The 27,630-nt window shown below is 49.1% G+C and overlaps 1 protein-coding gene across 2 annotated transcripts in view; it reads right to left on the bottom strand.

Annotated features, from left to right (window-relative positions):
• LOC147727632 (phospholipid-transporting ATPase ABCA1-like) overlaps nt 1-27,630 on the bottom strand; it is a 2,839,360-nt gene that overhangs the window by 1,882,074 nt on the left and 929,656 nt on the right. For both annotated transcript variants that reach the window (XM_086961649.1, XM_086961650.1), the window contains exon 12: nt 12,643-12,840. In XM_086961649.1, coding sequence (XP_086817775.1) covers nt 12,643-12,840 — 198 coding nt within the window. The remainder of the gene's footprint in view (nt 1-12,642; nt 12,841-27,630) is intronic.

Below are 27,630 nucleotides of genomic sequence, written 5' to 3'. Positions count from 1 at the left end.
TTACCTTGTTTATAGTTTGGTATAATTGTAGCCATACGAAGATCCGGAGGCAGCGTGCCCTCCTGAGCTGCCCCAGGAACAAGGCCAGCAGGTGTTTAGTAAGTAGGTCCGCCATTTTTTTAAAGAATTCCGCAGGGAGCCCATTCGGTCCAGGCGATTCCCCATGCGAAGTCTAGCTAGGCCCTCCCTGACCTCTGTGACTGTTATTTCTTCCTCTAAACTCGCCTGCTCTTCATCAGTTAAAATGGGGGTCTCGATACTGTCTAAATAGTGTCCTACATCCACAGTCGAATCTAGGTCTCTGGACTTATAAAATTCCTCATAGTAGTCAGCGAACATCTGCGCTATCTGGACGTCAGTCCGCCTAATCTGACCCTGGGCATCGGACACGTGCTCCGCCCATCTCGCATCCTGTTTTTTACGACACAACCACGACTTATCCCCCAAATCGTACAGTCTATGTAAAGTCGCTTGTGCCTGTGTTTTGGCTTCGTCCGTCACCAGGGCCCTATATTGTTGCTGTGTATCCCCTAGCAGTCTAAGTGACTGCGCTGCACGATCTATCACGTGCTGCCGTTCTAGCTCCAAAATACGAGTTTCTAGGTCGTGCAGCTCGCCCTGTTTCTTCCTCCTTTCCTCTGCTAACCTGTTCTCGCATGACAGTCTTAAAAGTCTCCCATAGGATAACCCCTGACTGCACCGATCTTAGATTTTCTGAGAAGAACACCTTCACGTCTGCCCTAATGCCCCGCAATAAGTCCTTGTTCCGGAGGTCCCATGCCGCCAGTCGCCAGGTCCTGCCCCCAGTACCATGTCCCCTCCCTAATGTCACCAGGCCAGGAGATGCGAGTGGTCCGAGATTCCCCGCGCCTGATATTCTGCCTTGTCCTCCGTTCTAAGAGCATGGCGGGGGAGAAAGACATAGTCCAATCTGGAGTAGACTGTGTGGGCCCCTGAAAAATAAGAGTAAGTTCAAGCATCCGGATGGAGCCATCTCCTAGCGTCCGTCAATCCTAGCGTGTCCATGGACTGCGCCAGTGGAGACAGTGATTGGGGGTCCATCCGAGTCCTTCACCTGTACAATGAAGCGCACATAGCATCTTTGAAGTCCCCACCCACCACATGCAGTGTGCCAGGCGTATTCAAAAGGATATCTGCTAAATCAGTGAGCGTTCTAGCCTGAATTTTCAGTGGTGCGTAAACAGAAATTATCGTGATCCTCTGGCGTCCCCATGTTCCTGTAACCCCCGCATAAGTGCCTTGCGTGTCTGTCCATGTTTGTGTGACTGCAAACGGGGGGATTTTTTAATCAGTATGGCAATCCCTCTAGAGCCCGAGGTGTATCCTGCGTGCCCCACAACTTTGTACGACCCCCTGGCCAGGAACCCGCATCTTGTACCGTGTAGGTGGGTCTCCCGCAGCAGGACTATGTCTGGGGCCACCCTTCTAACATAGGACATAACCAGACATAACCAACTCCCGCTTTATCTTGTTGCCCAAGCCCTTCACGTTCCATGTAAGGACTTGGACACTGTTATTGGCCTGCACGGGTATTCCCGGGCTACCCAACACCGTAGGGGACAGTAATTCTGACTCGCTCATTCAAAGGCAGGCGTCTGGTGTGTGGTATGCAGGTGTATGGAACAGTACAGTTTGCGACATGCTTTAAAAAATTAACTGTGAACCCCCCCACACTCATTCAAAACTCCACCCCTCCCTTCCCTGCAAGCAATGTAGGTCCCCCCCCAATAACACCCCCCTCCCCACCTCCCTCCCCCTTCCAGTTCCATCGCCATCCAAAAGACAGGGGTAAAGCTTTCAGGTGCAGGAGGTCTGTCACCCACCCAATCTCACCCCCAAAGTATGGGAAACCCGCTCTAATCCTCTAACAAAGGAACATGTAGAGGTAGACACACGAGCAGGTAAGAACAAGAAAGAAAGCCAGGCCAATAGAACAAAGCCAACAGGAGGGGGTGTCCAACTTGCGTGCTCCTAGGCCCCATCGTCGATACTCGGTCAGCCATGACTGTCCCATCTTCACAAATTGGAGTCCAGGGGGTCTCCCCGAGAAGCCCCCATCCCTTGCGTATGCTCCTGTTCTATATCATTTATTGCTACTGCCAGAGGATGTAGTGATTGACTTTCAGATTCTTCTCCCTCGGAGGAGGTATCCACAGGTTCTCCCTCCCCTTCCGACTGTGCTTTTTCCTCAAGGCAGCGGAACCTGGAGCCCGTCAGCTGATGCCAGTCAGGCGAGGCAGCGCTCTGCCCCCTCTGCCTTACAGATCAGGATGTGGGGTATGGGGTCACTGCCAGGGTCCGGATTCCGTGTCTCTGTCTCAGCCTCTGCGGTTTTGGCGATCCTCGATGTCCCTCCATGGATCTCTCCATAACAGGTGTCTTTTGAACCCCAGACTGTGTCTTGTCCCAGGAGGGCGTTCCTCCAGTCACTGCCATGCCTCTTCTGGGTTTTGAAAAAAATATGTTTTCTCCTTGTATATCACTTTCAGCTTTGCAGGAAAGAGGAGCATGTACTGGATGTGGAGGTCTCTCAGCTTAGCCTTAACCGAGTCGAAGGAGCGCCTCTGCCTCTGCACTTCCTGGCAGTAGTCCGGGAAAATCATTATTTGGGCATTTTCCAGGCGGATTTCCCCGAGTTTTCTAGCTTCCCGTAGGATCATATCTCTGTCAAAAATTGAGGAAGCGAGTGATGACTGGCCGAGGCCTAGCTCCCACCAGTGGTTTAGCCAGCAGCGCTCGGTGCGCCCTTTCTATTATAAAACAGGAAGAGAATTTATCCTTTGGGAAAGTATGCATAAGCCAGGAATGCAGGAACTCCACCATATTTGCCCCCTCGATTCCCTCCCTAAAGCCTACAAAGCGGAGGTTGTTGCGTCTTGCCCTGTTTTCTGCATCATCCACCTTCCACATGAGCTGCTTATGAGAGGCTTGAAGGTCTGCCATACCTTTCTTCAAGTCTTGTATAGTATCCTCTGCTTCCCTATTCTATTTTCTGATGCCGTCACTTGTTCCACTAGATTCCGGAGGTCCTGCTGTATGAGCATCACTTCTGTGCGCACCTCTCCGATAATATTCTCCAGGGCCGCCCGGGAGGTCAGTATGGCACCCATCAGTAGGGCTGTGTCTGAACGGACACCGGCAGCGTCACCTTCTGGGGAGAGGGGCGCCGTGGTATAGTGGTCCGTTGTTCCCTGTCTAGGGGTTTTGGGTTCTTTGTCCTTCCTGCCCATGCTGGTCTACCTGTGGGCCGCACACCCGTATGGTTCACGCTGACCAGCCACTGCCAAGGATCTCTCTGCAGCTTTCCACACTCACAATCCCCATTTAGGCAGTCCCTCCAGTCCCAGTCTCTCACCAGCGGTCTTGTAACTCTCTCCTCCTGGTCTGCAAGAATAGCCACTGGCCGTGTCCCCACCCAAGTGGGGGGGGGGGAAAGGGGGAGCGAAGCCTTCCCTGGGGGACAAGCAGGGAGTTCCACACCCTTAGGCATTCAACCTCCGTGGGCGCCACTTGAAAACACCCCAGCTATGTCTTGGTGGTCTTGCCCAGCGCTCTGCACCACGCGTAGCCCCCGCTGGAGTTGGAGGTGGAGTCAGTGCCCCCCCAGTCGTGCTTGACCTCCTCAAGTGTCTCACAATATTCCTGCCATTGCGCTCCCGCCCGAAGGGAGAGGGGGTATTGGCCCTCGAGCCAAGCAGTGCCCCTCAATCCCACCTGGTAACGATCAAAGGCCTCCACTCATCTGAATCACTCACCCCTCAGGGATGTGGAAGCGAGGGGGTCGGGCGGGTAACGGGCCGCTCAAGGTGACAGTTCAGGCCCGGAATGCTGGCTCCCCCGTACCATATCACTGTTCTGTGGGGCTCTCGCACTCTTGCCGGTGCTCCAGGGGACCCTTCAGCATAAGACACCCCCACCAGGAGCAGGCTGCTTCCCCCACTCTCCAGTCCAGCGGGCAGTCGATGCGGGTGCCTCGCAGCGGGTCTCCTCCCGAATCTCCACTATCTGCGCCACTCTCCCAGGGGCCAGCCCCCACCTTGAGACGCCGCAGGCCTCCGCCAGGCCGACGTGCCAGATCCGAAGGCCACTCCTCCTCCGGCGCACTCACCGCCCCCCGGGACCGATGCAGCCTCCTGATGGGGTCTCGGTCCACCGCCGCTATCACCAACAGACCCGAGGGGAACAGAGCCGCACCTGGAAGGCTCCCAGCAGTCAGCGGTACCGCCGGCCTCACCGCAATCTGTCTTAGCGCCCCAGCAGCGCCATCTTGGGTCGCGCTCCTAGGCCTCCGGACCTGTCCTCGCCGCATCATAAACAGGGACACCCCGTCTCTCAGGATACAGTCGGTGTCATCAGGGGGGATCAGGGACCCCCGTAGATGCAAAAACTTCGATTATCAGGACTTCAGGCCACCGTTTAAGTCGTCGGATCAATGAAAGTTGCCGGAGCAGCACAGGCACACGTCTTACTCAGCCATGCTGTTGGCCATGCCCCATATCGAAATGTTTCTGACTGGCATTAGATAGTTTGTACTGGTAATCAATCAAAACTATTTGTATTCGACTTTCAAGGAAAATCATACAAGTAAACATTGGAAAAAAGTCTGTTGAAATAAGTAATCTTATGATAAAACTTGACGCCAAGAATATATACAACCATCAGTTACATTGGTACATTAGGTCGTACAAACACAAACATCCTGCATATAAATCTGGGAAAAATACAGTACTAGCGACTTCGTATTGCACTTAGGACCCTAGAATGAAAATGACAAACAAAAAAACACAGTTTAGGAGTGGCTAAACGTTGCAAATATGAACAGGCTAGTCTAAGTTGCCTGAATCCCAGCGCAACTAGAGAGGGTCTTTAAAATGTGTGACGCAGGCTAGAGAATGTAGGACACAGCGGAACTATGTGCAAAGAAGTACAGGTGGAAACATGGATACACAGGTACAAGGAGTTCGGGTAGATTATGATAACCAAAACACCCTTGGGAAATAACAGATGATGGAAGATGTTCACTCTCAGGAACATTAAGAGGTATTGATGATGATTGGACATGTTCAGGGAGAGGCTTCAAACATGGGACTGATTTAACCAAGACGTAGGCTCTGTATGACTGTTTGGCTAAGGCAGAGTAATCCCTCTAAGCTGCCACTATCTGTATAAGTGCCTGCTTCACCCATATTAGGTCCTTTTTCACGATACTTCGGGGTCAAGGAACAAGTCTGGGTGGCCCAATTCGAAAAAAGACCTCTTTGTGTATGAAATCCATGGTATTCGAGCAGACCCGTCCAGGCTGAACCAATCCTGGAGGATTTAGGTGTATATCCTTTTTGTGCCAAACAGAGCACAAAAGGATCATAGGACAAATGCGAATCAGATCTGAGATTAAAGCAAGACCCTGTTCCTCATTGACAATCTCAGCTGGGGTGCTCTGGCTGATAGCCAAGAGATTTTCTCAGAAATCAGTGTTCAATTGTATAGTGGAATCAATATTAGTATGGTCCCATATTTCACACCCAAAAAAGCCACCAGGATACATTTGGCCTTGTAAACCTCTAACATAAGTAGGGGACTTGTGCCTGATTCACCTGGCAAAATGGTGCACACCTAAGATGGCTCTGTGTAAGGTGTTCCCATTTTCATATCAACGGGGTCCAACTAAGGCCAATTGCATGACAGGGAGGGAGCAGGAGAGTGCCATATTGACAGAGATATGGCGCTCTCCTCAACCGCTCCCCAGTGCTAATGCTGATTTCAGCTGCTGTGAACCAGGCACACACCTTAGCGCCATCGTGCTAGAGCGTGTGCTTGAGTCTAGAATAGGTTTTGTACAGGAATGGTACCATTCTTGTACAAACTACTATGACAAGACACACTTCAAAGCTACTTTGTATGTGTGCTGTACAGTGCGGCATGCATGCTAAATCAAAAAATAAAGGAGAAATTAAAACATTTCTCTTTTAAAATGACTGCTTTACAGCAGCATTCATTTTTGACACTAAACCCTGGGCCAGATGCATCAAGCGAAATGCGCTCGCAAAAGGGCCAGATTCTCAGAATCTGGCCCTTTGCGAGTGCAATTTTTGCATTTGGGATGCATCATCCCAAATGCAAAAATCGCAAATAGAGAATTTGCTAAATTGTGATTGTTTGCATTTAAGGAATCTCAAATTGAGATTCCTTAAATGCAATGCATGAAAGTATCAAAAATAGCGAATTCGCTAATAGGGCACACAAATTACCACGAAGTACAACTTCATGGTAATTTGCAAAAACTTTGAAAAATGCACTTTTGTGCATTTTTCAAAGTTTCATGTTGCGCACACACATGCCCTAAGGGCATGTGTGTGCGCAACATATGTGTACAGATCACATTCAGGGGTGTAACAGGGTGTCCTTTGGACACCCCTGCACCCTTGAACTCGCAATCTCAATTTGCGAATCGCTAATTGCGATTCGCAAATTGAGATTGTCTTCCCATTCATTCCTATGGGCCTCTAGGCCCATAGGAATTAATGGGGAGGTATTCATTAATTGCGACTCGCAATTTGCGAGTCGCAATTAAGGAATTCTAAGGAATCGCTATTTTTCTAGTGATTGCTTGATGCATTCCATTTTGCTATTCCTTATTAGCGATTCCTTATTTTTCGCTAATAAGGAATCGCAAAATGGATGCTTGATGCATCTGGCCCCCTGTGTACTAATGTTAGTAGATAGTCTTTTGCGCAAAAAGCCATGTACTGCCTTCTTGATGCAAAATAATGCAAAGCAGAGTTTTGAGCTGCTTTATGTTATTTTTCTATACAAACCAATGATAATACCAATTAGCATTGGTTTGTTAATTCCCAAAGAGGTTTAGCATTGGTTAGTGTTACAAAAGTAACACTAACCAGACGCTCAACTTTTGTGAATCTGAACCAAAATGCATGTGCATTTTTATAATATATGTTGACTGTTTGGAGCATCTTGGTGCTGAATAATAGATATTTATTGGTACCCAACTCATGGCACTCATTGTATCGACCTAAGACAGCGGAACGGCAACTGAAAAGCTTGCACTCACTCAACATGTAGTCTTTCCTGCAATTTAGCTCCTGCAGAGTAAGCAGAAGTAGGTCAAGAATTAAAAACACCCAAGCCACAGCAGCTGCTATAATTCAGCAATCAAAGTAAAACTAAATGAGACTCAGTTGTGAGTGGTTTGACTACTGACAGTCTGTCAGATAGAGCAATCAGTTAACTTGTATTTTAAGTCTGAGAAATGAACGGGAACATGCCATAACGTCAGCACACACATCCACACACACACAGATTGGGCGCTTTCAAAAAGTTAGCCATAACGCCCTGTTTTTAGATTTCCAGAAAGAAAGAAATATTATTCACCCCCTGTAAGACACAAATGTGAAATTTTTGCACATTCTAAAATTGCACTTCACTATGATGGCTAAAGGAAAAAAGTGAAGGTGTTCTCAGAACAAACTACTTACTTTCAGAAAGAAGGAGAGTGACAAGGGTAGAAAGAGAGAGAGAGCAGTACGAGTTACTTACCTTCAGTAACGATGTATCTGGTAGAGACGATTCTAGCTGCAGATTCCTTGACATAGAATTATCCCCAGGTGTGAGACTCGATCCGGAAAACTTTTTTCCACAGCATCCCTGCGCGCCGGGGCGGGACGACATCACGCGACTCCGCCCCGGCGTCCTCTGCGCATGTGATGTCAGCGAGGTCACATAAGACTCGCCCCAGCTTGCCTACATCTGTTTTCTTCAGGGAACTTTAACGCACCACAACGCGGAACCACCAGACAAAAAACTGTGGAAGCATGGGAACAGTGTGTGAAAAGCAGAACATTTGGAAAGAAATAGTGACTAACAACGCCACCACAGTAGTGTCACACTGCAGAACCCATGCCAGGGAAAGAAGAAGAAGAGCCCTGCGCCACCACTCTGCCAGCACAAAGACAACCTCCTACCTCTGTGCCCCAGAGGCAAGGAACATGCATAAGGACATGGTACAGATAGGAAACCCACCAACCCTAACCTGAGCAAGGAAGGGGATCAATTCCAACACAGACAGGGACAACAAACATCCAAGCCACCCCAAAAGAAGGGCAGCCACCCACAAGAGACAAGGGCAGAACATGACCAGATGACCCTTAATCAGAGAATAGCAATGGAAGGAAGGGAGGGAAGGACAGGGATAGAAAGCAATCCCCCCAAACCCCAGAGTAACCAGAGCAGCAGGGTACCGGAGCACCGGATCCCCATCCTTCAAAGAACCAAGGAAGAAAGAACCGCCCTCAGATGGAGTCACCCGTCACGAACAAGAAGGCACTCTTAGGATACACAGCCCCCCCCCCCACCGGAAGGCGAGTACCGAAGACCAACCCAAGGGTCCTCGCAGAACAGGGGAGGAAGGTCGGGCCATGAAGGAATCTGCAACTAGAACCATCTCTACCAGATACATCGTTACTGAAGCTAAGTAACTCGTACATCTGATAGAGACTGCTAGCCGCAGATTCCTAGATGTAGAATAGATACCCTAGCAATAACCCCTTGGAAGGGTCTGCGAAAGGACCCGCCAGCCAATACAGAACAGAGAGCCCCACAGGGGACCAGCTCTGTGGACCAGGTAGAACATTGTCCCTGCCAGGCAAGGGGAACCACTACAAGCAGAACCCCACTGACGCCAAAAGGATAAAGGAGGGAGAATAAGAAGAAGAAGAAGGCTGAAGAGGCCCGCACCCTCACAGCAGAGGAACTAAGGGCAAGGTCAGAGAGGCCGAAATACACACTTCCCCACAAGACAAACTAGCTGCCGCCCCATGCCAAGACAGTAATAGCAGAAGACGAAACTTAGAGGACCCAAGGAAACAAGCGAACCCACTCCAGACCTGCTAGCCAGAACAGCGCCGGCAGTCAAAGCCGCCAGAAGCAAAAAGAACAGCTCGAGGCCGAGGAGGCAGTGCCCAGCAAGGGAGAACAAAGGATCATCCCAGGCCTCAGGGTAGGAGCAGCGAGAGGAGGAGATGCCTTGGCACACCACCACAAGTGGCCGCGCACAAAACCTCAGGAAGCAAAAGCAACCTACATCAACGCCATGGAGAACAGGCACCCGAAGGCGACCAGAACCTCTTAGCGGAGCGCAAGCCGTATGACAGCTACCACTACGCCACCTAGGATAGATAAGTCCCAAAATATAGGAACCCTCTTTGGAAGAACTTCCGCAGAAGAGGAACAAACAAAAGAGCCAAGGGGAAAAAACACCTCACGAAGGCTTGACAAGCAGTCCAAGCAAACAGAAGGCCTAATCTCAGGGGCAAGTCTGCGCAACAATTCCAACACACTACATAATCAATAAAAGGGCCGTCCAGCAGCCAACAATGTCAAAGTCCCAAAGAAGGACGCAAATGGCCCGAAAACACCCTCCACAGCCAGAACAACCAGCCTAAGAAGGCCCAGAATCAACCCTACTCAGGAGTCACTGAGAGGGGACGGAGGAGAAGGAGGAGGACGGAGCCCTGCCAAGAGCCTCTGGATGGCGGAGTCTGCCGGGGCATGGAACAACAGGCTGACATCAAACGGAAGGTCAATGAGTCGCTCCCGAATATTGTCAGGGAATACTTCATCCCGAAGCCAAGCCTGGCGGTGGAGAGCGACCGAGGAAAGCGATACAAAAGGGGGTGATGGACGGAGTATTTGAGCAAATCAAACACTCACCCCCAGTCAACTGATCTGGGTTTAATCCATCACCATTCTTTAGCTCACACCGGCAACCCAGTTCAGACATGGCCATATGCAAATCAGTCTGACCCTGTGCATCATTGAAACAGTCCAGCCCGAACTGCCAAAGCCATGTCTTCCCTGGACCGGAAACAAGCATCCTGGGACCGGTTTCTGGCATTTCAGCCGTCATCAGCCAGGCTATCTTGAATTCAGTGGCAAAGTGAGCAAGGGACTCACGTCTGAGCATACCCTGCCAACTTAGGGCGAACAAATCGATACAAAGGGAGTGACCGAGGAAGCCATTGCCCGGCCCAGCACCTCGAAGTCCAGAGTGGAGCGGAGAATAAACGCCACTAGCTCCTGGCCATCCAATGCATGATGCCTCAAGTCCTCTTGACCACCCTCCTGGAACGCTGCGGATCTCAGAGACTCAGCCGAGTCCCACAAACAGGAGGAGGCCCGAGCCAGCACACACAAGGAGCCCAGGGCCTGCAAGGCAGTGCTGGTTGAGGCAAACATGTTGCACTCCCAAGAATCTAACCAGCGGGCCTCTCAGGATGGAGGAGTCAACAGGGGTGCCAGGGAGGGAAAAACAGTCCGCAAAAGAGGACCGGAGGCAGAGCAGTGGAGGGAAAGGCACGCCGGGTCATGCAGTGCTGGGAGATGCCGTTGCAGAAGATGTTGAGGCACCGGGTCCCCTGAGGCAAGATGCCTCCAAGCCCCTGTCAAGGAAGAAAGGAGGGAACCTTCAAAGGGAAGTAAGATTTCCCTCCCACCAGAGCCCTGGTGGAGGACCTCCAATAGATGGTTGCCGAAAAACGAGCCACCGGGTCACCCAATGGCAGGATGCCCACAGCCGTGGACACCGCGTGGGTGAAGGCCGCACCCGCCTCCTAAGGGCCCCGTGGTGAGGAAAGCAGCTCCTCTGTAGCCAAAGGCTGCAAACTAAGGCGACCGTCCCCAAGGCCAAGCGGGATGGGAAAGGGCCAGACCTAGAAGTCCAAAGGAGCCGAAGAATGAGGGACCTGCCGCTCTTCCATCGAACACCTCTACCTCATGAAGGGTGGGGAGCCGCCCTTCGACGCTGGGGAAAAAGACACCACACAGCGACCAGTCTCCGGGGAGGAGGACACCAATATAAGGCCTGTCTACGGAGAAGAAGGAGCATTCGAAGAAGAATCCATAGTACGACCCCTACGCGGAGCCGTAGAGTGCGCTGCCTGAGGCAGGTTGTCGGCACCATCAGGAGTCACCAGACAAGGTTCCTCCAAGTCACCTGCATCATAGACCGGAGGGGGGCTGGAGTTGAACCGGCCCTGCGGCAGAGCGGCACTGACCTGACCTCTACCGAGGTAGCTACCCGCATGGGGGAACGAGACGGACCTGGGGAGTGACACAAAGACCTCCGCCAGCCACGGCCCAGAATGAGGCGTAGATCGTTCGGCAACCCATGAGGCGGTGTCAGGGACGATTCCACTTCCGACTCGCCCCCCTTCGAGGCAGCCGCCTGTGGGGAGGAACGAGAGGGGCCCGGAGAGGGGTGAGGGGTCCTCACCCGGCCTTGACCCGAAGCAGGACGAGGAGGGTTCACCGACCCCTGTGGCTCCACACGGTCCAGCTCCTGCAGGCGCCATAGAGGTGTAACCTCGGCCTTAGACCTTAGACAGGACCACCCTGTCAAAGGACTGAGAGAAGCTCGGGATGCGTCCCGAGCGCCGGCGACCTCCTGCAACACCACAGGGACTCCAGCAGGAGTTTGCAGTGAGGCAGAGACACCGTGGTCTGAAGGAGGTGCCCCAGAGGAGCCGCACCCCAACAGCACCGCATCCTCCAAGCCTGGATCTGAACCAGCCGGGCAGGAGCCACCGGTGGTGCCGCGGAAGGCCCTGCGCAAGGCGAGGGGTCCACCGACGTCCCAGGAGGGGAAGGAGGGGTAGATACCAGCGAGGCCTGCAAAGCCACCGCATATGTCTCCATTTGGACTCTTGACGCCCCAACATGGGAAACGGTGGATAGGATGATATGTGGGGCCGCATCACCCGCGGAGAGTCCACGTCCCCAGAAGGCCGGAAACCAGCCCCAGGGGACAAACTGCGAAACTTACGCACCGGGGAGCGACGTTCAGATGACATCGGAGAAGGGCAAGGGCGACAACCACGGCCGAACCTGAAGCTGTCCGCCGAAGCAGACCGAGAGGAGGACGTCGACCTAGAGAGACGTGCCGAGAGAAGTTTCATGCGGCGTTTCAGCCGCGACCTCAGCTTCAACTGTTGACAGGCCTCGCTGTGAGTGGTGCTGTGATCCTCCCCCAAACACCACTTACAAATGAGGTGCGGGTACGTCACCGACATAAGACGCCCACAAAACATACAAGTTTTGAAGCCCGAAGGCATTCGCAAACTGTTCCACCAAAAGAAATGGAGAAAAAAGGGGCCCAAAACAGGCCCGTAGCAAGGACGGGATCCCTGTTGCACACGGAAAAGGAAAAAAAAACTGACGTAGGCACGCTGGGGTGGGTCTTCTGTGACCTTGCTGACGTCTCATGCGCGGACGACGCCTGGGCAGAGTTGCGTGATGTGGTCTGGCCCCCTGTGCAAAGGTATGCTGTGGTAAAAAGTTTTCTGAATCCAGTCTCATGCCTGGGGATAATTTTAAGTGTAGGAATCTGCTGCTAGTAGTCTCTATCAGATAGAAAGAAAGCCGGAGACAGAAAGAGAAACCAGGATGCAATAGTGTAGTAAGTATGGTTGTTTAATCTAAGCTTAATTCTTACATAAGGAAATTAAGATCTCGTACTGTTCAAGATAGGTTAAATATCCACTTGGTAATGGCAATATATTTTATAATCCATTTCTAGACGTATACATAGGTTATCAAAATAGTACATACCCCAAGAAACTTCGTCATGGTTTGAATCGCAATTGTTGCATAATTATATGACGTTCTCCAGTCATACGGGGATGCTCCAGGGGGCCGCATTTCAGGTGGACCTTTGTATAAATAATTAGCAATTGATTTGGCAGTCCAACCAGTGCCATTCAGCTGGATGTCCACTAGGGCAGCCAGGACCGGGTTCTTCAGCATCTCCTTCAGAGGGAAAAAAGATCAAGAAAACAAATAGAGGAGACGTTTGAATTTACCGGAATCAAATAATATTTAAAAACAACACTCATGTTCTGCAAATGGAATACTACAGATTGCAACAAAAAACACGTACTTAAGTCCTTGTGCTAAATATTCAAGCAATTAAAATGTAAATATTGTCATTTACTGCAGCCCATCACTGACATGAAAGACGCCTAAATGATTAGAGTCTCATATTGAAGTAGACAAGCTTCCAATTATTTTAGGTCACTTTGCGAATTTCCGTGTAGTGAAGCTCCGCGAGTTCCGCCCACCCCTAGTCCGTACATGGCTTCAAGTTACGTCAGAGAAATGTATTAACATTTTACATGTCTTAATGGAACGAAAGTCACAGACGCTGATGCACCCAACATTGTGATGTATGGTATCATGTATGAAGGTCCTCATTACAGATTCCCCAGTTTAATGAATACAAGCTCTGATTTTGGTCACTTTCATCACACCTTAAGCCAGGGGTTGCAGTTTAATTCCCCCATCATTAAGAAATAACTCTTGGGCTTTAGAAGAACAAAATCAAAGACATATATTTTTTTCAATTCTGGGTGAAATTTCAAGCCCCAATCTGCCCACATTTACCACCTGCTTGGAGCAGGTAGTAATTGAGGACAGTTTCTCAAAAGGGAGGAACCAGGAGCTTTTTTACCCAGGTCCTGCACATGTGCTCCCAACTAAGGTATGAAAAATGTGTGAATGTGCAGTTCCTAAAGTGAAGGAGTATTCAGGCCTCTTACGGATAGCCCTCACACACCCCAGAGGATGTCTCCTCATCAGGCCAGCGCTGCTGTGAGTAAGTAATGTGAGTTAAAATAGGTATAGTCCTGCCCGATGTAATAATATTTATTCCGAAGGTGCACTAGCCTAGCTAAAATAGATGGCACTGCCTGGAGATAATGATCCTACAGGGTCTTTCTAGAGAAGGTGGTCAGCATGTTTCTTAGCAGCAATTCGTCAGATCTAATGATTAAAAAGTAGACGAGAAGGTGATCATGACTTTTACACTACCCCAACGCTGGTGCAGTGCATCATGATTTAACCAGTGGTGCTGTCTGCAGACAGGGCATATAGCCTAAAAGACAAACTGTTAGACCGAGGTTTACCGGTCCCTTGTGGGGTTCACCAAACTACTGGTGAAAGTGATTGATAAGCTGCTCATAAAGTGCATCAGCATGGCATTGGAGGTGGAGGCAATACGTGAATGACCAATTATGCTCTCAAAAGGGCCAAATCGTCGTTTGTTATCATTTGTCCAGAGCACATACCCCAATGCATGGTGCTCCATTGTGTACCAAATTGGTCAAGATATGAAGGGTAAAATGCCCTTAGTGGCCGAATTTAGCATGAGAGGACAATTGTGCTCAGTTTTGTGAAGATGGTGCCGGTAAAACAGGCGTAAGGGGATTGGCTTCTCTGATACACGGCCAACCCACAGTGTTCTCTATGAATGATAATTGTGGCTTAAAAACGATGCTTGGTGATATGACACAAGGTGACTTTCTATGTGGTCATCATAAATAGGTAGCCTCGCCATGATGGAACCTTGGGGTGGCATTCGTTCCCATGGTTTGATGGCCACAATTCAGTACACTTAAGGTAACAAGTGACTAAAATCAGCAGCTCGTGGTCTATATTTACCAACCAAAGTGCGACTGACCATGATATAGTGTGGCAGGCTTACAAGTTATGATTATTCATGAACCAGATTGACAAGGACATTGCACACACACTCACCCAGATATAATAGGTGAATGCCGACGGGTTGAGTAAGCAGAGCACTTTGTTGCTCAGTCCTGTAGGGAAAGAAGAACAAAAGGCGAGAATCGCCAGCCATTTCTATAAAGAACATGTGCTCATTGTCTTATTGGTGCGTTGCTGTAGTGCTGCAGATCCCCATGGTAGGTAGTAACGAGTACTTACAAGAGGGTGGCGTGGCAACTAGCTATCATTCTACCCCTGCTCTGGGCCCCGTGATTAGCCTTTGAGTTCCCTGTCTATATCCTGATTCGTCATCGCGTCTGAACATGCAACTGCTAGAGCGTCAGACGCGGCGGCCAACTTAGGTGTCAGGATGCAGTATAACTTTATTGACATTCGTGGAAGCACCACGAGGGTGCAGAAAAACAACTATTGAAAGCCACCAACTATCTGGGGGCATCAGAGTGTAAGAACGAGGAGTGGGCAACAATAAAAGGTGATCGTTGTGGGAATTTAACTGCGTCAGAGCGTGTCAACCTTTGATGTCAGGATGTTGTGTAACTTTATTAAGCATTGTAAGGGGACAATAGGAGAGTATGGGCAAGCAGTTATAGAATGCAACTGCTAGTGAAAATAATATTCTGGTACAATGAGTGTGTGATTATCAGAGGGAGAATAATAAAGGGAAATCATTGCGGGGACTTTACATCTCTAAAAAAGCCAACAGTATTGGTTTTATTGCTATGTCGGGGATGAATGAAGTCAAGGTGCTACTTAGGCCGAATGCCTAGCCAGGAGGTCTAGTGCATATGGGTCCCCTTAACAGAAGGAAGCCACCTCCTAGTTCAAGAGTTGGAGAAGTGTGGCTCACTGGTTAGAGCAGGCAGACCCTGAAGCAGAGATCAGACCCGGGACCAGGGTTCAATTACCGACGCGGCAGGGTCTTGAGCTCAAATGTCCACGGACTCAACAATTCTCGCTCCGGTGCCTGACCTAATCATGGGTTCACACTCTGCAACTCTGGGCATTAAGCTTGCTTAATCTCCACAACGGCCCCCGCGGCGGGATGCCTGGCTCTTACCTTGGGGATGCCCTGTAGGGGCTATCTCACAGGGAAAAAGCCAGGATGGGTTCCCAAGGCAAGCGCCGAGATACCTCCCCAGGTGATCGAGCGCTATATAAGAACATACCAAAAAAAAGAAAAACTGGATAGACGGTGAGGTTACTGACAGAGTGCAGAAAAGCGTCCACAATAGGTGTAACTGGGCACTAAGCCAAGAGTGCTATTGAAAAGGGACAATGTTGTTAGGTGCAGTTTAATTCTACCCAAAGAATGTCAACGTAAGACCCCCTATGTGACTAGAAAGTTTGAAAATCCATTATTGATCTTTTCTGAACAAGGCATCCTTACGGATTTGGGGGTGCAATTCCAAGATTGTCCAATGTAAATCATTGGCTGTATGCTGTAGTTCTGTAAAATGGGTACACATCCTAATGTTGGTCTTTTTACACGTAATATTACTACGGTGTTTCGTAATTCTAGTCTTGACGGGGGTGTTATCACGCCCACGTATTTCAGGTGACACAGACAAGTAATTAGATACACACAGTTGCGCGTGCTGCAGTTAGTGTGTTTTTTTGTTGCCATGTTAAGTTGTCAGTTAAGGTCACTGTTTCGCTTGCACTTGTGAGAGGACAGACAATGCACTGGCCATACAGATAGTGGCCCGTCACCGGTGGTAAGTTCCAAAGCTGGTTTCAATAAATCTTTTAGATTAGCAGTTCTTTTGAAAGCGAACCTGGGCCAATCTAGTGCCAAGTCGCTTAAATGTAGAATTCTCCAGTGTTTATTTATGAATTGTTTGATCATATTTGTTTCCGGGGTAAAAGTGATGAGAGATGTAATTTGTTCTGTGTCAACTTTTGGCCGGATCTTCAGAAGTGTGTCTCTGTTTGCATCACAAGCTCTCTTGCGAGCCATGTGGATCTTTCTTGACGGATAATCCCGCCTGGCCAGATGGGTAGTGAGTTCAGAAGACTGTGACTAGAAGTCCTCAAGGTTACTGCAATTACGTCTTAGCCTGAGGAATTGCCCGTAGGGTAGGTTTTCTCGTAATGCTTTGGGGTGGAAACTACTGAACAGCAAGGGACTATGATTATCTGTGGATTTTGTATAGGTTTTTCCTGAAAGCTTTGCACATACTGCAAAACACTCAAAGTCACTGTCTGCGCGAATGAAGACAGGACCTTAAGTCATAAATATATGAGGCCCCATTCTTCAGTTCCCTTAGAGGTAGGAACATCCCTAGGTTTCCTAAGGGGTACCCTCAGCTGACTTGGTCATCAGAAACCTATGGCACAGTGGCCCATCCACAGCGGAGCTGCTATGTTAATATGTTAGAGACCATCCCTTCTTCAGGCATGCCTTAAGATGAAAATTGTTTCTTTGTGGGAGTGATTTGCAAGGAGTGGCATATCAATGAAGGATAAAGATCAATGGTCCCCAAATACAAGGAGAAAAAAACACTCTCTGAATCATTGCAATTTACTTTTTTTGTACGTAAAAAGAATCATGCTTTCCAAATATGGGGGCATATTACCAAGGCAGGCTAAATGAAATTATCGCCGCTTTTGTGGCCGTTTTTTGGTCGCAAAGCGGCAATTATTTCATCGCCCTATTAACAAGCTGTCGCTAACATCAGTTAGCAACAGCATTTAGGTGATAGCGAGCGGTTTGGGGCCCGCTTTGCATGTCAGCGATATTTATCGCTAATGACATGCAAAGTGGGCGTACCCAACCTGTTAGCGACTGAAAGCAGCCGCTAATATCGCTATCGCCTATTATTAACACAGGCGTAGCGATTAAAATATTTGCGCTAAGCGCGAATATTGTCAAATCCTAACGCCTGAATTACCAGCGATATTCACGCATTTCGCCGCTATCGCCAGATATTTTTTCGCTTTGAAGATAAACGTTACTAATAGCACGTTATCTCAGCGTTAAAATCCAGCGATGCAAGCACTAAAAAAGATTTCGCTGAGCCTATTTAGCAATAAATATCGCTAGTTGTTGAAAATATGGGCAGTGGTTCTGAAATAGGAAAAATCCAAACTGGCAAAAATGACATAGCGGCTGACCACCACTGCTATTTTTATTAAACATTTCATGAATATTGGTTTGTTTGGAAATGAATAGGATTGAATGTTTCTGGTTTGTGAGGCTGGTGGCAGGAATGATTACTGCTGCAATGACTGAATTATTGAAAGATTATTAACAGTTTTAACAGTTAGGGAATGTGGAAGGGAAGAAAGTTACATTCATGGTTGTGGATATGAAAGGGGTTAGATTGAATATTATTGTGGTGTAGGAAAGTTCATACGTTGAAAGAGTAAGATTATGGCTTGGATCCGTGGGGAGAAGTGATGAATAATGGTGTGTTGGAGTGTATTGGAGAGGATATGGGTAGAGCCAAAAGTTTTGGAATATGTGGCTGTTTCGGGCTGATGGATTGATGTTGGAGGTGTGGAGTAGGAATAAGTTCTATAGTTGTTGTGGTGTGGGAGAGGAGTAATATTAGGAATGATTTGTATGTGTAGGAGGGCAAGAATTAAGATTGCTTGTTGTTGGCTTGCGAAGGAGGAATGATGATTGTTAGGGAAGGATCAAATAATATAACTGTGCTTAAAAAAAATCTATTTCTTCAGTCCCTGCTTAAGAGCATGGTAGTGCTGTGGCTATTGGCTTAACATATGTGTATGCTTTACATGAAGAACAAGCTACCTTTGGTAATGCCTTATAAGGTAGAGACTCTATCCTGCCACTTATTTCTTAATTTAGAATATTCCCCCGGAGTTAGACTTGATCTGGAAAATTTTGAGCAGTACCCCTATGTGCCAGTAGGTGGCAGGGAAGCTCTGCATGTGCATCGTACGCATCGTCCATGCCAGATGTGATGTGCACAGTGCTTATATAGGTGCCACCCTAGCATGCTGACTTCAGTACATGACTTGTTCCATGCCAGAAGCACGGAACCATGGCAGAAGGTTGATTATGAGTGTGTAGATTCTAAAGATCTACAATGAACTTTTTTAGTGGAAAAGCTTGGTTCGCACAACAGGGAAGACAAGAGTGTCTGTAAGGACTATATGTGTAGATAGAACCTCCACCAGATAAGGCATTACCAAAGGTAAGTAACTTGTTCATTTGATAGAAACTTCTAGCTGCAGATTCCTTACCTTACCTGCAAATGGGTTCAGAGCAAAAGGTCCTGGAGGAAATAATGGGCATAATGCCCGTCCCAACAAACCTGACTGTCAAATGCAGTAGTGTTTAAAAAAAGTGTGCAAAGATGCCCACGTAAGGTCCTGACAGATATCCAGAACAGGGACTCCAGGAGCTAACTCCGAGGATGCAGCCTCGACTTGTGTGAAATGAGCCCGCAAGCAGGGGTTGCTACCTGTCCAATGTGTAGCAGATCTTAATGCAGAGTACCTTCCATCTGCATTTTCTGCACTGCTTTCCCGCTCTTTGATCCAGTGAACCCTACAAAGAGGTGATCATCCACCCAATATTCCTTGGTATGGTCCATATTGAAGGACACTACCCACTTAGTGTCTAGGCGGTGAACTCACTCTTCCTCCTTGGAGTGATGAGGTGGAGGACAAAAAGTCAGCAGCATGATGGTTTTGCCAATGTGAATGGGTGCCACAACTAGGGGTGGGTGATAAACAACGCTACCGCCATCTAGGACTGCTGCAGGCAAAGCAGAGTTTTGCTCCAAAAAGACTCCACCAACCACCACATGGTGGAGGTCTTCCTCGCAATCAGCTCACCAACGTTAAGTTGGTGAGCACTAGCAAGTATATGGATCCCCTAGAGCAATTTTAGGATGCTAGAAAGCCTCCCGGGGAAATTTATCAATATGGGTAGTCGGAGCAGGTTGTGACCATTCGCACTGAGAAAGCTGCCACTTGAGTAGAAAATATTCTTGAGTGGATAAAAGAAGCAGCACCCCTGGTAGGGAAACATCCTTTACAACGCAACTTTTACAACGCACTACCATTGCAACGCAACTTTTACAACGCAAGTCATTACATCGAACTGCGCTGGAGGGCGCTCTAGGATAGGGAATAGTTTAATTACTATCCAACACCTTCCCTACTATCCACGGGGACTGGAGTTGGAATAGTAAATTAAACTATTCACTATCCAGCGCCCCCCAACGCAAGTCGTTGTAACGACTTGCGTTGTAAAAGTTGCGTCGTAATGGCATGCGTTGTAAAAGCATGCATTGAAACATCATACAACCCCCCTGGTATGCCACGCGGTGCCATTCATGTTGATTTTACAGTGTGGAACAAGCTCCCAGTGCTAAAAAGCAGAGCAACAGGGTGAAATTCGCCCATTTGTGAAACTCCACAGAATCTCACTAAGTTTTAATGTAACTCCGCTGACACCCACCCCTGGTCACAACCTTTGGCAGAAAGGCGGCATGGGTTTGCAGAAGAAGCTGGTATATGGTGGTTGGACTGGAAGAGCTTGCAGCTCCCTGACTCACGGTCAATTTCATGGCCACCAACTGTTTTTATTATCAAAAGTCTAAGATGACATGTATGCATGGGTTCAAAGGAAGGACACGTCAAGAATATCATATTCTAATTAGGATCCCATGGGGGCATAACAAAAGGTATGGGGGAAACATAGGCTGAAGACCTTTGAGAAAACGTGGCAAAACAGGTGACTTAAACAGGGAGGGTTAATCTGGCAAGTGCAAAAAATGCCAAGATGACTGAAAAATATCCCATACATTTGTCCAAACATGGCCTGGCTGGGCTAAGAACAAACCAATAAACAACGCTTAAGACCAGGGTTGCAGAAAGTGGTTGAATGTGTTTCTCAGTGCACTAAGCCGGCCGCAAAGATGATGCCATAGACATTAGGAGGAAGGTCAAAGACTGTCATCTGTCACCACTCAATCTCTATGCATGATGGTGGAGTGTGCACAGGTTTGGTTGCAGGAGCCTGCCCTGCTGCTGCGATAGAAGCTCCATCCAAAAAGGCAGCCTGATTGGAGGATAGATGCACATGCTCAAGAGGTCTGGTTACAAAACTCTCCAATGCAGACCCACCAGGATGATTTGGGTGCCATTAGTTCTGATCTTCTTGAAACCTCATGGGAGATGTATCGGCAGAAATGTGTATAGGAGTCTTGTATTCCAGTGTTTCCGGACCGCATTTCTAAGTGAGACCCACTTTGGAAACTCCAGCACTCACAAGTGCTGATATTGTGCATTCTTGAGGTGACAAATAGATCTAGCCTAACTTCTCCCCAGTCCCGATAGAGACCTTGAAGAGACACCCCCAGATGCAGATGTAATTTGGGGTTCGCAAGAGATCTATGGCTGAGTTTGTCGAGCATTGTGTTTAGAGATGCTACCAGGTACTGTACGACCAGAAAAATGAAATAATATTCCAGCATGTCCACAGACACAGAGCCTACTGGCACAGGGTCCATGACATCACTCCACTTAGCTTGCTGCAGGTCCAGATGGCGGTAGCATTGTATGAAAACAACTGAACCAACTTCCCTTTAATGGGGGGCAGGGAAACTTTCAGTGACAAATGAATCGCCCTCAGCTCCAGAATATTAATGTGGAGCAGAGTCTCTGCCTGAAACCCGAGGCCGGTGATCTCCAACTCTCCCAGATGGCGGCCACAGCCCAGCGGTTACCACTGTCAGCTTTGGGGGAGAGGGGTCTACCACTGACCCAATTGCTGTACTGTATCCACCATTACAGATCTTTTGAAGTCTCCCTCAAAATCCCGACCTGGTCGAAGCGAGATTTCCCTGATGCTGCAACCACTGGGACTTCAGATTCCGCTGCAAAGTCTGCATATGCCATTGAGTGTAATTCACCAACAGGATGCAGTAGCCTATCAGACCCAGCAATCTTAGAATTAGTCACTGAAATCCAGGAATGAAGTTGAAACGTTGGGATCATAGCCTGATTCTCTGCTCCAGAGGGTAGATGCAGAATTGAACTGTGTCCAGAATGGCTCTAATGAAAGAAAGCATATGAGGAGTCAGGTGTGACTTTGGTATGTTGATAGTAAACCCCAGCAGATGCAAGAGGTCCGCCATAGTCTGGAAGCATTCAACGACTTACTGAGACGAGCCTGCCTTCAGCAGCCAGTCATCGAGGTAGGGAAATACTGAGACTCCAAACTCCGCAGATGTGCTGCAACCATGACCATCACCTTTCTGAATGTCTGGTGGCACTGGTAAGACGGAAGGGAAGCAAATTGAAATATAAATGCTCCTGGCCCAGCGTGAACTGCAGATAATACTGATGGTCCTGGAGGACTTGGATGTGAAAATAGTAGGCCTGGGCGTAGTTCGCGGAGTTAGGCTACAGAGAACTTCGCAATGTTACAAATAAACTCCGCGAAGTTCCGCAAGTGGCGGACTGTTGAGCAAACTAATGTTCACTCTGGTCTTTCTGCAGCTTGGGTAGAAATTCTAACCGAGCTGCAGCTCGCGCTCGTGAACTTTCTGTTCGCAAGTGGACAAAAAATTCAGCTGCACTACGCGAAGCGGGGTTTTCTTGCACTCTGCAAGCTCCACTGAGTGCTGAGTACAGAAAACTCAGCAAACTCCCTGAACAGAGAGGAGCACAATGCCCAGGCATAGAAAATAGGTGTTCTGCAGTATCCAGGTTCCGACACAGACAGAAAGTGAGCAAATGGTAACATTTTGAATTCCTCCTTTCTCAAGATGGCTTTGAGATAGTGCTGACCAAAGTAGGAGCAGAGGCTCCATCCTTCTTGGCCATCAGAAAGTAACAGGAATAACGACCATGATCTACTTCTGATGCCAGCATCCTCTGGATCGCTCCTTTGGTCAAAAGAGGCTGCACTTCCTGGTGCAGCCTCTGCCAGCTTATCTGAAGATTGTGGCATGTGCAGCGAGGTCTTTAGGAGTGGAAGGGTGTAACCCTGCCAGACAATTTGGAGTACTCACTTGTCTGAAGTAAAGCATTGCCCTTCGGGTAGGTGGTGTCTGATCCTGCCTCCAATAGGAAGCCTGTGTTGTTGTGAAGGCATACTAAAGGGGTTTCAGGTTGGGGCTGCTGGGTGGAGTTGTGGCCTGAGCAGATGTCTGGCCTTGGTTTCCACAGGACTTGTGGCTGGTGGTCATGGTGGCTCTGTTGGAAAAGACACAGCTGATGGTCTGTACAATAGCCGCAGAAGGAGCAAAAGAAAAGTGAGGCTGGCATGGAGCCATGCCAATCCCCAGCAAGCGGACGGTGACCTTACTCTCCATGAAGTGTTCAATCGCTGAATCGGCTTAGTTGACAAAACGTTGAATGCTATTAAAAGGCATGTTCATAAGGAATGCCTGGACATGCCCCGAAAAGCAATATGGCCTTAGTCATGGGGGCAGAGTGTTTCACGAAGAAGCAATAGCCCTACCCAGTGAGTATGCCCTGTCAAGCACATATTGGATTGTGAACTTTGCCACATCCCTGTCAAATGCAAAAACAACAATTGATGGACAGAATGCAGAACAATGTCATACATTCACCCCAGTACAGAGATCTGGGCCTAAATCCATTGTTGTTTTTGCACTCCACACCACCCCAGTTCAGACATGGCCATATGCAAACCAGCCTTGACCCTGTGCCTCATGGGAACAGTCCAGCCCGAACTGCCAAGCCATGTCTTTCCTGGACCAGAATCAAGCATCCTAGGACCGGTTTCTGGCTAACAGCCGTCTTCAGCCAGGATAGCTTGCCTCCAGTGGTGTGGAGAGCATGCGACTCACGTCTGAGCATACCCAACCCACTCGGGGTGACAAATGCAAAAACAACAATTGATGGACAGAATGCAGAACAATGTCATACATTCACCCCAGTACAGAGATCTGGGCCTAAATCCATCGTTTTAGTTGCACTCCACACCACCCCAGTTCAGACATGGCCATATGCAAATCAGCCTTGACCCTGTGCCTCATGGGAACAGTCCAACCCGAACTGCCAAGCCTTGTCTTTCCTGGACCGGAATCAAGCATCCTAGGAATGGTTTCTGGCATTTCAGCCGTCTTCAGCCAGGATAGCTTGACTCCAGTGGTGTGGAGAGCATGAGACTCACGTCTGAGCATACCCATCCCACTCGGGGTGACAAATGCAAAAACAACAATTGATGGACAGAATGCAGAACAATGTCATACATTCACCCCAGTACAGAGATCTCGGCCTAAATCCATCGTTATTTTTGCACACCACACCACCCCAGTTCAGACATGGCCATATGCAAATCAGCCTTGACCCTGTGCCTCATGGGAACAGTCCAGCCCGAACTGCCAAGCCATGTCTTTCCTGGACCAGAATCAAGCATCCTAGGACCGGTTTCTGTCTATCAGCCGTCTTCAGCCAGGATAGCTTGACTCCAGTGGTGTGGAGAGCATGGGACTCACGTCTGAGCATACCCATCCCACTCGGGGTGACAAATGCAAAAACAACAATTGATGGACAGAATGCAGAACAATGTCAAACATTCACCCCAGTACAGAGATCTGTGCCTAAATCCATCGTCTGTTTTGCACTCCACACCACCCCAGTTCAGACATGGCCATATGCAAATCAGCCTTGACCCTGTGCCTCATGGGAACAGTACAGCCCGAACTGCCAAGCCATGTCTTTCCTGGACCGGAATCAAGCATCCTAGGGCCGGTTTCTGGCTACCAGCCAGAAACCAGACTGATTTGCATATGGCCATGCCTGAACTGGGATGGCAGAGTGGGCTAAAGAACGGTGATGGAATTAATCCAGATCTCTTGACTGGGTGTGATTGTTTGATTGGTTCAGATTCTCAGTCCATCACCACCGTCTTTTGTACCGCTTTGTTCACCATAAGTTGGCAGGTTATGCTCAAACGTGAGTCCCTTGCTCACTTTGCCACTGGATTCAAGCAAGCTGGGCTGAAGACGGCTGGAATGCCAGAAACCGGTCCTCAGAAGCTTGTTTCCGGTCCAGGGAAGGCATGGCTTGGCAGTTCAGGCTGGATTGTTCCCATGAGGCACAGGGTCAGACTTATTTGCATATGGCCATGTCTGAACTGGGGTGGCAGAGTGGGCTACAGAACGGTGATGGATTAAATCCAGATCTCTTGACTGGGTGTGAATGTTTGAATGGTTCAGATGCTCCGTCCATCACCACCCCCTTTTGTATCGCTTTGTTCGCCATAAGTTGGCAGGGTATGCTCAAACGTGAGTCCCTTGCTCACTTTGCCATTGGTTTCAAGCAAGCCGGGCTGAAGACGGCTGAAATGCCAGAAACCGGTCCTCGGAAGCTTGTTTCCGGTCCAGGGAAGGCATGGTTTGGCAGTTCGGGCTGGACTGTTCCCATGAGGCACAGGGTCAGACTGTTTTGCATATGGCCATGTCTGAACTGGGGTGGCAGAGTGGGCTAAAGAACAGTGATGGATTAAACCCAGATCTCTTGACTGGGTGTGAGTGTTTGATTGGTTCAGATGCTCCGTCCATCACCACCCCCTTTTGTACCGCTTAGTTCGCCATAAGTTGGCATGGTATGCTCAGACGTGAGTCCCTTACTCACTTTGCCACTGGATTCAAGCAAGCCGGGCTGAAGACGGCTGAAATGCCAGAAACTGGTCCTCGGAAGCTTGTTTCCGGTCCAGGGAAGGCATGGCTTGGCAGTTCGGGCTGGACTGTTCCCATGAGGCACAGGGTCAGACTGATTTGCATATGGCCATGTCTGAACTGGGGTGGCAGAGTCGGCTAAAGAACGGTGATGGATTAAACCCAGATCTCTTGACTGGGTGTGAGTGTTTGATTGGTTCAGATGCTCCGTCCATCACCACCCCCTTTTGTACCGCTTTGTTCACCATAATTTGGCAGGGTATGCTCAAACGTGAGTCCCTTGCTCACTTTGCCACTGGATTCAAGCAAGCCGGGCTGAAGACGGCTGAAATGCCAGAAGCCGGTCCTCGGAAGCTTGTTTCCGGTCCAGGGAAGGCATGGCTTGGCAGTTCGGGCTGGACTGTTCCCATGAGGCACAGGGTCAGACTGATTTGCATATGGCCATGTCTGAACTGGGGTGGCAGAGTGGGCTAAAGAACGGTGATGTATTAAACCCAGATTTCTTGACTGGGTGTGAGTGTTTGATTGGTTCAGATGCTCTGTCCATCACCACCCCCTTTTGTACCGCTTAGTTCGCCATAAGTTGGCAGGGTATGCTCAGACGTGAGTCCCTTATTCACTTTGCCACTGGATTCAAGCAAGCTGGGCTGAAGACGGCTGAAATGCCAGAAACTGGTCCTCGGAAGCTTGTTTCCGGTCCAGGGAAGGCATGCTTGGCAGTTCGGGCTGGACTGCTCCCATGAGGCACAGGGTCAGACTGATTTGCATATGGCCATGTCTGAACTGGGGTGGCAGAGTGGGCTAAAGAACGGTGATGGATTAAACCCAGATCTCTTGACTGGGTGTGAGTGTTTGATTGGTTCAGATGCTCCGTCCATCACCACCCCCTTTTGTACCGCTTTGTTCGCCATAAGTTGGCAGGGTATGCTCAGACGTGAGTCACTTGCTCACTTTGCCAATGGATTCAAGCAAGCCGGGCTGAAGACGGCTGAAATGCCAGAAACTGGTCCTCGGAAGCTTGTTTCCGGTCCAGGGAAGGCATGGCTTGGCAGTTCGGGCTGGACTGTTCCCATGAGGAACAGGGTCAGACTGATTTGCATATGGCCATGTCTGAACTGGGGTGGCAGAGTAGGCTAAAGAACGGTGATGGATTAAACCCAGATCTCTTGACTGGGAATGAGTGTTTGATTGGTTCAGATGCTCCGTCCATCACCACCCCCTTTTGTACCCCATCCCTGTCAAAGGCAGTAGCCTGGTTCAGAATGGCTTGGTCCTCGTCCGACACTAAAGGCAGCACTTTTGCCACCGAGTTCCACACAGTGTGGCTGTATTGGAGCAAGAAGCACACATTCACTGACCGCATTGCAAGGCTAAAAAGAAAATCCTCTTCCTGAAGGTATCCAGCCTCCTGGATTCTCTGTCCGGTGGAAGTAAGGACATGTGTCAGGCTTTACTCTGGACAATGAGGCCTGCAGAAGCAGGCTCTCAGGGGTGGAGTGCTGCTCGAGAAAAGCTGGATCCCCAGGAGTAGGGCCAGTAACAACATGTAATCATCCTGAACATGGGAATTCCCATGCAGGGCTTGACCCAGGCCTCTAGCAGGACATCGGAGGGAGTTTATTCAAAGGATAGGAGGGGTTCAGCGCTCAACACCCAAGCTAAATCACCTCTATCAAGACATAGGTTTGATTTCCATGGAGGGCAGCTGCCGATCGAGGACCTCAGCTGCCCTCCTTCCTACGCAGCCAGATTAGAAGGATAGACCAAGCCAGTGCCTGGTGATGTGTCCAGACCACTTGCATCCACAAACTCCTCATACCAATTGTAGTCCTCTGACTGGGCAAAAGGTTTCTCATGGAGGCCACCAGCCAAAATCTCCATAGGTGCTGCCAAGAAAGGGAGGCACTGTCTCTGGCTCAGAAAATCGGTAGGGCCTGGTCAGTGCCAGTTTCTACAACGCTGATCTTGCTACATGTCAGAGTTGAGAAAAACTTGTGGGTATATAGCCATGCTGGAAACACCAAAGTCAATGGTTTAGGCTGACCGCAAAGGACCGTAGGTTCAAATACAGGGGCCAAGTCTTCCCCATGAAGAATTTATCTTCTCAAAGTCCTCTATCAGAGTTTTGCATAGCTGTGAGGAGAACAACGTCGGCGCAAGGTGAAGGTTGTTGCTGGAGCTTTGAGTCGGCAGGAGACATGGGTGGTCGCTCTTTGGTGCAAAGAGCAGTTCACCATTGGAATGTCAGTCTTTATCAGAGCAGCAGGACCTCCAGCATTAGGTCACCCCACAGAAGTTAGACCCTGGTTGAAACTTAACCCTGAAATCCTCTGCTCATACTTACAGATGAAACATCAAGAACTCTCTGGCACGCTGGGGA

The sequence above is a fragment of the Lissotriton vulgaris genome, chromosome 3_1, assembly GCF_964263255.1.
Source record: "Lissotriton vulgaris chromosome 3_1, aLisVul1.2, whole genome shotgun sequence".
Taxonomy (NCBI): Eukaryota; Metazoa; Chordata; class Amphibia; order Caudata; family Salamandridae; genus Lissotriton; species Lissotriton vulgaris.
The sequence above is the reverse complement of the archived record's forward strand: the minus strand, read 5'-3'. Positions and strand labels throughout refer to the sequence as shown.